Source organism: Anabas testudineus, chromosome 22 (assembly GCF_900324465.2).
Source record: "Anabas testudineus chromosome 22, fAnaTes1.2, whole genome shotgun sequence".
NCBI lineage: Eukaryota > Metazoa > Chordata > Actinopteri > Anabantiformes > Anabantidae > Anabas > Anabas testudineus.
Window position 1 is genome coordinate 6654118 of NC_046630.1, and position 12751 is coordinate 6666868.

At 41.3% G+C, this 12751-nt stretch overlaps 1 protein-coding gene across 2 annotated transcripts in view; it reads right to left on the reverse strand.

Annotated features, from left to right (window-relative positions):
* Positions 1 to 12751, reverse strand: part of fndc3ba (fibronectin type III domain containing 3Ba) — an 80449-nt gene that overhangs the window by 47609 nt on the left and 20089 nt on the right. Inside the window, exons 2-3 of one of the 2 annotated variants that reach the window (XM_026339783.1) lie at positions 12288 to 12433; positions 9611 to 9704 (exon numbers count right to left, since the gene is read on the reverse strand). In XM_026339783.1, coding sequence (XP_026195568.1) covers positions 9611 to 9704; positions 12288 to 12404 — 211 coding nt within the window. In that variant the 5' untranslated portion in view covers positions 12405 to 12433. Of the gene's footprint in view, positions 1 to 9610; positions 9705 to 12287; positions 12434 to 12751 lie in introns of those variants that run through there. The other variant, XM_026339784.1, reaches the window with a different exon arrangement.

Below are 12751 nucleotides of genomic sequence, written 5' to 3' on the forward strand. Positions count from 1 at the left end.
TTGAACTTTATTTGTATAGCGCCAAATCACAACAGAAGTCATCTCACGGCACTTTAAATTTTAAGACCTTACATAACATAACTTTTTACAGAATTATATAGAAAACCCAACAACCCCACATCACCAAGCACGAGGTCAGAGTGGAGTGGAAAAACTCCCTTTAAAAGAAGAAACCTCCAGCAGGATCAGGCTCAGGGTGGGCGGCCATCTGCCTCAACCAGTTAGGATGAGCCTCCAAGCTCAAAGTTGCACAACAGTGTTAAAAGAAAATAAGAGGAAAGCATGCTCTGTTATGCCAGATGATGAAACTAGCAATGCAACGATGACTTCATCAACATTTAACAACACATTAAAGAGCTGAAGAGAAACAATGGCTTTGAGACTTGTAAAACTGGGGGTGTGTTTTTATTCCTCCACCGTTGTTGCAAATGGTACAGGGTGATATTTTAAATTAAGTATGCTCTCCTCTGTACAGATTGTTAAAAAATAAATAAATAAAATTAGTAACATTTGCAACAACGGTGGAGGAAGATTTCCACCCCCATCTTCTGCAAAATCACCCCCGCCCAAACCGAATGCTGTATGGCATGTGATGGCAGGGAGGTATCCTGCCCCTGCCAAACAGAACTGCCAGATTTGTGCACTAAAGTATTCAGTTCCACCTCCGATTGATTGCGGTGGTTCTGACCCATGTCCCCGGGTGAGGGGATTAAATCCCATAATAAACTTATTCTGCTCCTCTGTCAGTCACAAGAAAATTAAAACCTTGATATCATATTTATCTATTTTGCAAGAAAATTACAACAACAAAATAAATATACTAGTACTTGGACATTTTGTCAGCTGAACAGAAGCATTATTATGTTATGTTGCTACCAAATAAAGCAGGTGTCATTTTTATGTTAGTGGACACATCCTTGCATCCTCGGGAGGGAATAAACACTTCATAAATCTACATATGTTTTTAAAATATCTAAAGCACTTGTGTGGTACTTGATTTCTAATCTAAGTCTACAATGTTTCCTCTAATATGGAACTGCTGACCTTACACTGCCCTGCATAATAATGCTTTGACAATCTTTGGCATTTTTAAACTTAATTTATTAATTTCTGGTTATTTTATGTAATCCCTTTTTAATCCATGTTAGTCGCAGTAAGCTAAAGTATCCTTTTTACGAGCGAGACCAGGCCAAGACAGCAGCTGTACTATAAGTGTCTAACACTAAACATCCCCAGGGAAGTTCAAAACATGCAACTTAGTATAAATCAAACTTCCCTGACCCTGTTTTAATTTTTGAAAATATATCAACTCCAAATGGTGAGCTTTGTTCCCAGATGTGATATACTTATTTTATGGAGAAGCAAACTTAGCACATTAGGATTATCGTAAACAAGCTATACGACACCCATTTGGGGAAAATATCCTGTTGCAACATATGCCAAAATGGTAAATTTCTTAGATCATTGTGTTAACATCGACGTATTATTCTGTCCTGATTACTGTGTGTAAACGACTATTCAGCTCACGAGCCTCAGTCTGTTCAATGTTTAGCATGGGTGCCAGACTTTACCTGCACCCAACCCAAATCGCTCTCTACGGTCCTCTCCCACCCAGAGGAGGGGTGCTGTCAGCTGACCTACTTCTGTTGCTGGGTCTGCTCCAGAGCCGTGCAACGTAACGTCTGGAGGGACACTGAGCCCCGCCGTGCTTTGTTCTTTGATCTTAACTTGCACAAACACACACATACATGGCTCACATACTCCAAGACAAACAAATTCCAAAGCTGTAGACAATGCCTAGATTAACACCTAAGCATATGTGCATTAACTCTTGAAATGTCATGGTGACATGGTAATGTGCACAAACTTTGTTCATACACTCTGGACTTGTGGATCACACTGACATTTGAACAGTTTATACAAGCAGAAATCACAGTCACCTTGGCACATACAACATAAAACAAAATAGGACACACACACACAACAATGCACTTGCAAATCCAGACATAACAGACCCCGCAGACACACACACCTAGCTAGCTATCACATGAGACTATTCTTGGTCTTGCTGATATAACTGTTTTGGGCTTAGTAACCATGCAACGCACAATGCATGGACATACATACATCACTTATCTTCATGCACAGAGACGTGTTGGCCGACATGCACGGAGTCTCCCGACATACGTGTGCAAGCATGGATGTGCACAGGCAAATATATACGCAATCCAGACACTGATGACTCATTATAACCATTCCCTAATCGAAAAAGCTACATGTCTAGAAGGAGAGAGAGAGGGAGAAGGAGAAAGAACACAAAGACGTGCAACAGCTGTTGGTGTGTAAACAGACAGGCTTCTAATCATTTCCTGCTCTCCTTCTTTTGCTCCCTTTTCCTTTCTCTCCTTAAGACGTCACAAATTCTCAAACCTTGTCCTAGTAAAGGAACAGAGACACTTTTAATCATTTTTACTCATATTTTCCCCTCTGTGCAGAACCTGCTGCATTTGAATCCAGCTGTACTTATCTCCCTGTGCAAGCTTTCCCTGCTCTTTGTGGTGGACACAAACTCAGTCCTGTTCAGACTGTGAGTCATACACCAGGAATGCCCCACATTAACAGGGGGAGAGATAGAAGGAGGAAGAGAAGGGGGGGGGGAGAAGAGGAGAGAAGAAGAGGGAAGGGAGGAGAAGAGAAGGGAGAGAAGAGGAGTGAATGTCAGTTAAAAGAAAGAAGGCAAGAGTGGAGGTCTGAGATTAGCAGGGACCTTCCCCCACTGCCCATGTCTGAATTCCACTGTTTGTGTGTGTGTGGTCATGTAATGTGTGTGTGCGCGTATGTTCCGCGCTTGTTGAGAAAAGGAAGTGTAAATATGGTGGAGATTCCCTATATATGCTAGAGGGCAACAAATATGGAATCGTATCTAGGTCAAACTAACTTCACTTTTAAGCAGCCTCTGTTCATTCCTCAACCACCCTGGTTGGGCCCACCCATCGACTGACACACATGCGTTTTCATCCAATCAGATATGAGTAAAGCGAAAAAAGGGGGCTTCCCTATGAAATCTAAACAGACATGGTGTAAACAATGACATGTGTATCCTATGCAGCTGTGCAGAATGACTCAGGCACATTTGCACATTTTTAAAGAAGACTCTGCTTTGATGTATCCCTTCACCATCTGTAGCTCCACGAAGCTCCATGTGCTCAATGATGCTTCATACAATTAAACTGGAGCTAATCCAAAAAGCAACATGAGCAACATGTGGAAAATATTCAACATTTTTAAAGGGCCCTCAAGTGTTATGATGTAAAAAATAAATAATAAAAAAAGAGAGATGGGGAAGCAAGGGAAGAAGTGAAGGACGTAGGAAAGGAGAGAAGGGAGGCGGGAAGGAGGGCGGAGGGACGGAGAAATGCTCCAGCTGCACCCTAAGCTTCAAGGGAGCCAAGAATTTCATCCCTTAAAAAGCTCTTTCTTTCTCGCTCTGTCTCTCTGGAAAATTCTGCAAGCACTCTCCTCTACACAGCTGTTGCTCTACTTTCACACAGTATTACATATGAAGAAAGACACAGCAGCCTTGCCCACTGTTTTCTGCGCCCTAAAACCCCTCCTACCACCAAGTGTTGCCCTAAGTGGGCCAGTCCTAACAGCGAATGCAGACTTCCTTGGAGCTGGCAGGCCAGACCAAGGCAGCAGTGCAGAGGTGGCTGGGGTCATTGCATAGAGGAAGTGGCCTCGCCCGGAATGCATGGCAGCAGACACGACCAGACATGTAGAGTCTGATTCTCTCACTTTCACTCCATCCCTCTTTTTTCTTTGTGCCTCTCTTCCTTTGTTTACCTTCCTTCATTATATTATTTTATTTCCACTTCACTTCAGCCTGCCTTCCTCCTCCTTCTGCCTCCTCATGCCCTACTGAGTGAGGGCATTGAGTTGAGCTCTGGGCAGGGCATACAACAACAATCAGCTCCCTCTCTGCCTCACACACTCTGAAGTCAAGCTCTTGACTACCTTCTGCCAAATGAACGAAACCAATCCTCTCTCTTCTTTTTGTTTATCACAATGGACACTTGTGTGGAAAATACTGGAAAAAGAAAACGCAGGTATGCTGCACACACACACACACATACACACACACACACACAAACACACACATGCACACACACTGTGCCTAGAGGGACCACATTCCATTACACACTACCTGGAGTGAGAGCCCATTCCCATGGTGACCAGTATGCCAAATCCAAAGGGACATACCACACTCACATAAGACTAGCTCTTGGCCTGAGGACATACAAACTTGTTCATAAATGCTCTGTAAAAACATCTTAATTTGCCTGGCTGTTAAAACTACATAAACACACATTACAAACACTGGATTTTTCTTTTGTATGAAGTGTTTGCATCCATGTTTTGACAGACAACACCAAAAAGCCAATGATAATGACAACAGCACTGCACCAAGCCACATTTACTACAAACATGTAGGTGGAACAGAGTTGCAGCCACGTCAGGTAAGGTCGTTGCACATGGCACCGAACGTAGGAGGAGCAGCCAACATGCTAATGTTTGAGCTACTGCAGCTGTGAAGAGAATGACAAAAGTGGGAGCAAGATAAAAGAGATGCAAGACTTAGTGGTCCCTCTAAAACAACCAGTGTGATACCTGTGCAACAGCAACACACCTGATTGTGTCCATGAGACACAGTGATGTCACAAATTAAATACATACTTTATTGCAAAGACATTTTGTCCAATTAAGGTTTATAGATATTGGATTTAGGTTTATTTAACCTTGTAATATCTTCTCATCTCACTCAGGATCCTTTACGCTTGACAGAAATAGACATTTGATTTATATGGCCATGTAAAAGCATCACTTTACTTATGTGGGAAAAGCTATATAATCACAAATGTTGCCTTTTTGTCAAACTACATAAATAGAGTTTAGAATACACAACACTGGTAATGGGATTTATTATGCCTAGTCTAGTCACACCCATTTACACACCCATAAATACACAAACAGAAGGATAGAGACACATGCACACCCAGACGTTTTTTTTTTTTTTTTTTTTTTTTACCACATTTAAAATGATGGATGTAAATCTACTTCCATTTTACAAAACTAAGGATAACAACACTTAAGTGTTGCAGTTCATTCCAGTACACACACTGTAAATCATTTCAGCCAGCAGGTCAGCTGTAATACAGACATCAGCCAACCTTCTCCCTACTGCACAGCAATTTTTATTTCAGTGCGACTGTCCCATACGGGTGGGATTATGATTTCTAGACAGTTTTGAAAAAGTTCTTAAAAGAACCACCTTTGGTTACAAGCAGCAAAGGGACCATCTGAACAGTACTCTAAATTAAGCCCTTCTACAAAAGTGTATTTGTGCCTTCTCCTCCAGCTTGTTTAGAACCATCTGGCCTGGTGTAAACACAGGCCGCGAGACTTTCCACCATATTTCTCTCAACCAGCTATTTCCATTTACATCAAAGAGCTCAGAATGAAGAAGGCTGGTAAAAGTGAACCTCAACGTGCATTTTGCAGCAATGCAGTGAAACCAGGGATATCAGGGATAACTGGGGGATATCAGCATCATCCATCCAGCTGTGACAACCACTGAAGCAGAGAGAAACTGAGACAAAGTGAGCGAGATGAAGATGGAGAGACAGACGGAGAGGTTCAAATTCAGGCTCAATGACAGGGAGAGAAAAGCTGAGAGTCTGATAAAAATACTTAAAAGGGAAAAACGCAAGGTTTTTTTCCCTTAATCACTTTATTCCTACCATTTAAACAAGGAAGTGGTGCAACGTTGAAACGTTGCATAGAGTCAGGAATCGGCCTCGCACTGCTTTGTGAGGCCGAACAGTGAAGAAAGGGCAGTGAATCCTCAGCGATCTATCACATGTGCTGCATTGTAATGGGTTGTTGAAGTCTGTCTTTAACTGCAGTGTAATTTGAAAACAATGCAAATAAAAAAACTGAATTGAATCTGAGTTATTGAAAACATTTGTCTATCTATGAACAGTAATTTGTTGTGATCTGTGTAATTTTAATGCAACATCCACATTTTTAATAGTGAGTATCTATTTAATAAAGAACGTCCACCTAAACCACTCCATCTAAGCCTATCTGTGCAGAAGTAAAGGACGTGGAACATCTTTAATGACAGCAGGCCTGATTCATTCCAGGAGTAGCGTGGCAATATGAAATAACAGAATTAGGATGCACCCACAGATGGAGACAGCGTAACAAAATGAGGGAGACACAAAGAGAGAGAGCAAACAAATAGCAAACATCTGCTGGAAAACCACAAAACAGGGCATCACATGATTCACACTCTCTCTCTCTCCAGAAAACACACATGCCACACTATTGTTTGGTAGTAATATGGGCCAGCCAAACGAAGATACAACAGAGTCTACACTTTCCATTAGGCCACTGCAGCAGTGCATCAGTACAACCATCATCTTGCAGCTACATACTTAGTGAATGCACTTCACCTCCATGCATTAAATTCAACCAATATTATGGTAATCAATTCAATGTAGTGACTGAGTATAGTTATTTTTTTCTAATTAGGCTGATAGGTTATTAGAAAGTAGGCTGTATCGAGGAGGGGTCTAACTGCTGCCATCGAAGCCTTGTGATATCACGTCGTCCTTGGCAGGCCACAACTCCCTGCTCTTCACCCCCCTGGCCTCATCATCCCTCATAAAAGACCAACAAAGAGCAAACAACATAGTAAACCAACACAGCTTTGTAAAACACACATACACACACATATTAACACTCACATTCCAGAGCAGGGTGCTCTAACACACCCTTTAGAGTCTTGCCCTTTGATGTGAGTGTGGGAAAGCTCAGGGGAATGGTCTTGGTGGGGGAGGTAGAGAGAAAGGGACAGGGGGGGTCTGGGGGAAGGGGTCTGGTGTAAAGGAGGGAGAAGATACATGAGACCAACACGATGAGACAGTGAGAGATGGACCGGGAGTGGGGGCGGGGTGTAATTAGGAGTGGGATCAGTTGGAACTGACCCCTGGAGCACGGAGAGGTCAGTCTGTTTAAACAGGGACGGAGAGGAGTACATGCTGATTAGCTAACTGATCTCAGAGACGATCTCAGATTAAGACAGATTCATTCTTTGCTACAAACGCTCAATGCAAAAAAAAACAGACTAAGACAGAAGGTGGCTGATGAGACAGAGAAGATTAAGTGTATGATTGTTGTACCTGATAGTTAAAACGACTTAATATAACTAAAAACATTTCTATATTTTAGATAAGCTTGAACTGTTTGAATGTGTACAGTGTAGTTGTGAGATTTTATAGGCCCTGAGGTTATGGAATTTAATGAGCGTAATAAAATTCTATGTAAACTTTCAGTCCAAATAAAAGCGCATAATTCAGCCAGTAGCATTTAGCGGTGGTGTGGATAATGAGCAGCACTTAACATCAATCCAGCAAATACAACAGTTGCTTTCATGCAGATGAATGAAGAGATAAGGAAGATGTACAGAAAAAGGAAACAGCACGAAAAGAGAGAAGGGGGCAGTGGAGATGGGAGGCTAAAGGTTCATATGAAAGAATCTCTTTAAGCTGCTATGTCGACGTCTGCAGGCTGGTTCTACCTTGGCAGAGGGTCCGTGGGTGTGTGTGTGTCTGTGTGTGTCTGTGTATGCATGTTCACATGCATGCACCGCAGTGCAGCAGCTAAACAGAGGTTACTTTATATAAAAGCTGGTTCCTGGTTGTGCCCTAAGGTCTCTGCAATCTCACTCCGTCGCATACACACTTGCATTCAAGTACGCCAAAGTGCAAACACACTTGCAGGCGCACAAGTACACAAGCATATGCAAACACAGAGCTCTCAGTAATCACACCGAGTCTCCGTCTAAAGAGCGACTCAGTTCGCCTTCAAAACACACTGCCACACTCCACCTCTCATTAAACCCAGTGACCTCCTCCAGACAGAGACAGAGAGGGAAAGAGAGAGCAAGAGTTTGTGAGTGTGTGTGGCCCTCCACATTAATAATATGTGCATTCAAACATTACCTCAAGCCCCCAGCCCCCACCCAATTAACTGTCATTGACTGTAGTGAAAGGCACCGAAAAAAGCACAAACAGACATACACTGTCTGCCTGCAATGCTAAATTTTCCATGCAAACATGCATCCCTGCAAAAGAAAAGACAACCACCAATAGCGCGTCTTTGTGCAAATCACAGACCCGTCGCTATCCCATTCATCTAATCACTGTGTACATTACACAATTCTTTCATCTGTCTTTAATCAATCTACTGATACATATCTCTACATTTCTCTCTCAACTGTATCGGCACATTTTTGCATCCGTCTCTCTTATTGTGTACTGTTTTATCTGGCATTATCCGTGCTCCTAGGCCTGCCTGGGGCAATCTCTTTAATTTAAGGGAAAAATTAAATTATACGGCGGGTGGAGTAGAGGAGGCGAGCTGTAATTAGTTACAACCTAGAGTATGGCATGGTGGTGCTTTTTTTATTTTCCAAGGGGGAGGCAGTGTCCGAGTTGCTCTCTGCTGAAGAAAACCTTCGCTCAGTGGGCAAAGAAAGTGTGAGAGATGAAGAGAGACAGTCAGACGGAGAAAGACAAAGGCACCTTTTAAAGATTCTGAGCAGCAGCTTACTTTGCTGACATCATCAAAGTGGGACGCAATTCCACAAGAGTTGGGGAAATTCCCGTGTTACTGTGACCTCCTTTCTTTAAGAGCTTCTAAGTGGCTTACATTTCCAGTCACTTCATGCATGGATATCAGATCCAGCCAGAGAATGAGACCACTGTTGCCCACTTAGTGTTAGTCTGTCACTAACTATGCTTTCAGCTGCAGGTTTTTAATTTGGAAATAACACACTTAGATGCAAGCATTTTCCCCAACTTCCTTTTCCGCACCCTTACTGTTGTATTAATGATTGCAGTGCTAAAAGACCTTTAGTCTTTAGAGTTTTAGAGCAAGTAAAACCAAATATTATTATTCACTTTTTCATTAGTATTGATATTTTATATACAGTTTCTGCAAGGCAGGTACTTTTTCAGATATATTAGACTTGCAGGATGTAGCATCATGATAGCAATTTCCCATTTTACAGTCACATCACCACTGTGTGATAATGCAGTTGAAAGAATGAACTTTGCATTCACAGACTACATTGTAGGACAACTAAAACCAAAAGACAATCAATGATGATAACAAATTCATTACAATGAATACTTAGTAGGTTCTTGCATTAAAGAAATCTCTGAAATTTGTATGGCTTGCTTCTAAGTAGTAGTAGTAGTAGTAGTTTTCATTTGTATGCCACTAGAATTGCTTTGTTTAATTTGGGGGAAATAAGTGGAACTCTTTAGAAACCTAAGTGGTTATAAAGATCAAAATAAGCTGACTTTATATAAAATACATAATAAGCTTTAGAAAGCGATTACTACTAATTACTATTACTAAAGTATGTGCAGCCAGAAAATAATTAAAGTTATGGGAAATACTGTCTAACAGTGACACACACAGAATAGCCCACCAAGTCACATGTTATTATGATAATGTAGTAATAATAGAGGGGACTAACCCTGGATGCATTGCAGTGAGCCGTCCTCTGCCCGAATGGTAAATGTCTCCCCTGGGTTCACCTGCACCAGGATCACCTGTACCAACACACCCGCCCACACACATAAAGATAATAATATTACAATTCACAAATTAGATTAATTGATAAAAAAAACAGAAACTGAGATGGTATTAAGAAAAACAAAAACCTGGCATAAACATACTGTACATCCTTATTCAGTAATCACAAAACCAGACACTCCGCAGGGCAGCCAACAGGCTTGCAGAGGTGATATAACACACCGGATCTCGGATCTCAAAGCATAGAGGACAGAGAGTTCACGAATATGAGTGAGGTGTTGGATAACCTAATAGTGAGACACTGCTGCCATCTCACACACCCTGATTTGTGAAAATCCTTCCTGTTTTAATCACACCAAATGCACTAAAACCAATATACCCACATTTTGCAGACACGGTGAGAGGAATATATCACAATTAAACAGACTCAAAAGGTGAGCAAGTCCAAATGAAGCCAAATCATGCAAAGACTGCTTTAATTTTTGTGTTTATGTGCCTGAAGGGAGAATGCATGCACCTTACCGTCATATTCTCCGCATAGAGATTGTTGAGAGTGTACACGTGGCTGTAGACATGAAACAGGTGACCCTCCATTGCACAGACACGCACACATGCATGCACCCACAAGCACAGCCCTGTCTATAATCTACAGGTGTGCCGTCGTGAAAAACTCATATCCTATGTTGCCCCTGTAGTGTCTGCATGGTCTCCCATCTCAGCGCTAACCTGCTCCTCTCCCTCAGACACACACACACACTTCTTGCTCTATCTGCTGCAGCGGCTGCTGTTGCTATGGGAACCCCAGCATAGTACAGGGCGACCCATGTTTCCCAAAGACTGAGAAAACCCCCATTTCAGACCATGTGGGTGTATGTGTGGAGTTCCTGCATATACGTACGTGTTATGTTTTAACCTACTGAGCTAATAGAATAGATAACATAAACAAAATAGTGATGACATGTTTTAGTAGATTTGTTATGTTGACAGCATGACTGATTATTGCATCTGCAACAATCCAGTCTTCTAATGGTTTGATACACCAACAAGTTTTAATTTCAATTTAGAATTCAATCAAACTATTGCAAAAAGGTTCCTTTAATCACATAAACACTGTGTAACAAAACTATTATTTTTTTAAAGCAAATCTTTGTACATAAAATGCCAAACAGTTGCTAGACTGGAATGTTTTCATGTATAACAGAAAAGGTTTTATAATAAATAAATATTCTCATAAACACTTAACACCTCATGCAAAAAGTAAATGTCACACACATTTTTAAATAAGTTAAAATCAAGCAAAATGATGTTGGATAAAGAGTTTGAGTAGATGAATGTCTAAAGGTATAAAAGTTGACAATAAATCACTGAACCTGATTCCTTTATGTGGAGATGCTTTCCAATATTCATACACAGACGTAATCAATATGTGAAACCTATCATACAGTAGCATAGGAAACCTATCTTAGGTTACATTATTGCAGTTCTATTTTCTAAATGGAACAGAATACAGATTGTCCAATTGGCTATATTGTTTATATTGTCATACTATTGCAAACAAATCCCTATTGTTATTATGGGGTGTTCAAATTGCTATAAAATGTGCTGTGGGGATTTGTTTTCCTCCGTAATTCATATAACATTTTTTAAAATACAATACAGTGTAATGATATAGTGTTGCACAAAAATCACATCATTCAGATTTTTTTTCTTGAACATTTAATGATTCACATAAACATACGGGCAGGTAGATATAGATAGACAGGAAAGCCGATAGACAAGCAAGCAGACAAACACGAGTACAGTATGTTCTCAGACTCAACACAGACTCATGTGCCCACATACACCAGAAGGGTAAAAGAAAGACACACATACACATACACATACACACACACACACACACACACACATACTCTCTCTCTCTCTCTCTCTCTAAGGAAGACCAAGAAACAAACACATGCAAACAAACATGGACACACACACAGAGTTAAAATCTATATAATCATCGGTCTAGATTCTTGATTCCACACTGGGAACCAAGTTTAAACTGCAGGGTGTTACAATAAAAAGAGCTCCCTAACTGCTGTGTGTTACAGCCAAAACCCTCCCTAACTGTTATGTGTTGCAGCCAAAAACACTCCCACCACGTTCACTCTGGGCTGTGAGGGAACAGGCTGGGGATGAGACATGCACTTTATTATGAGCCCTCATCTACCAAGAGCGTGCAGTGTAAAAATGCATGTGTCACAACAGAGGTAGACGCAGGTCATTTAAACGTGACGCTTTCAATTATGTTGATTGCTTCCTTTCGCCTGTGCAGAGTTCATGACGGGGTTTATATGCAGCTTAACAGCATTTCTATGGTAGACTGATAAAACTGTATTTGCCTACATGCGTCTGTGTTTGTGCTTGTTCCTTGTTCCTGTTACTGTAAAAGCTTGGCAGCTGTTCATTACCTGAGGCAACAGCCAGTGAGGTATGTGACACAATGACAACAAGAAGTGTCTGCAACACTGTTTGATGTTTGTGATTACATCTGGAGGGTGCATGCGCATGTGTAGCAACACAGACATTTGTATGTGTTTTACACTGTCTGTATGTCCGTGTAAGTGTGTGTTTACCTGCTGTGCCGCGTCACCGTTAACCATGTGAGGCATGAGAGGGACCTCCCCATTCAGGAGGGGGGGTGGGGCCAAATCCAGTGGAATCTGGTCTGTCATCATCATTGTGACGTACATTCATGGAGAAATTCACTGAACTGCCCTACCTGGGAAAGTACAGAGACAGAATGACATATCAGTGCTGTACAGTTATATGTACACACACACACACACACACACACACACACACACACATGTTGTAGCTGTATTTCCCTGTACTAGTTTAAAGCAATCAAACAGGATTCTTACACATGACAAAACATGAGTGAAATTTGTGAGATTTGTATTCATGGGAAAAAAACGGATTTTGTATATTTCCTCGGAGTATAATATGAAAATGTATCCAGGTGTATGTGTGTTGTGTAAATATGAAGTAGGAGCCTGCAGCAGACAGATAGTCCGGCTCTGTCTAAAGCTAACAAAAT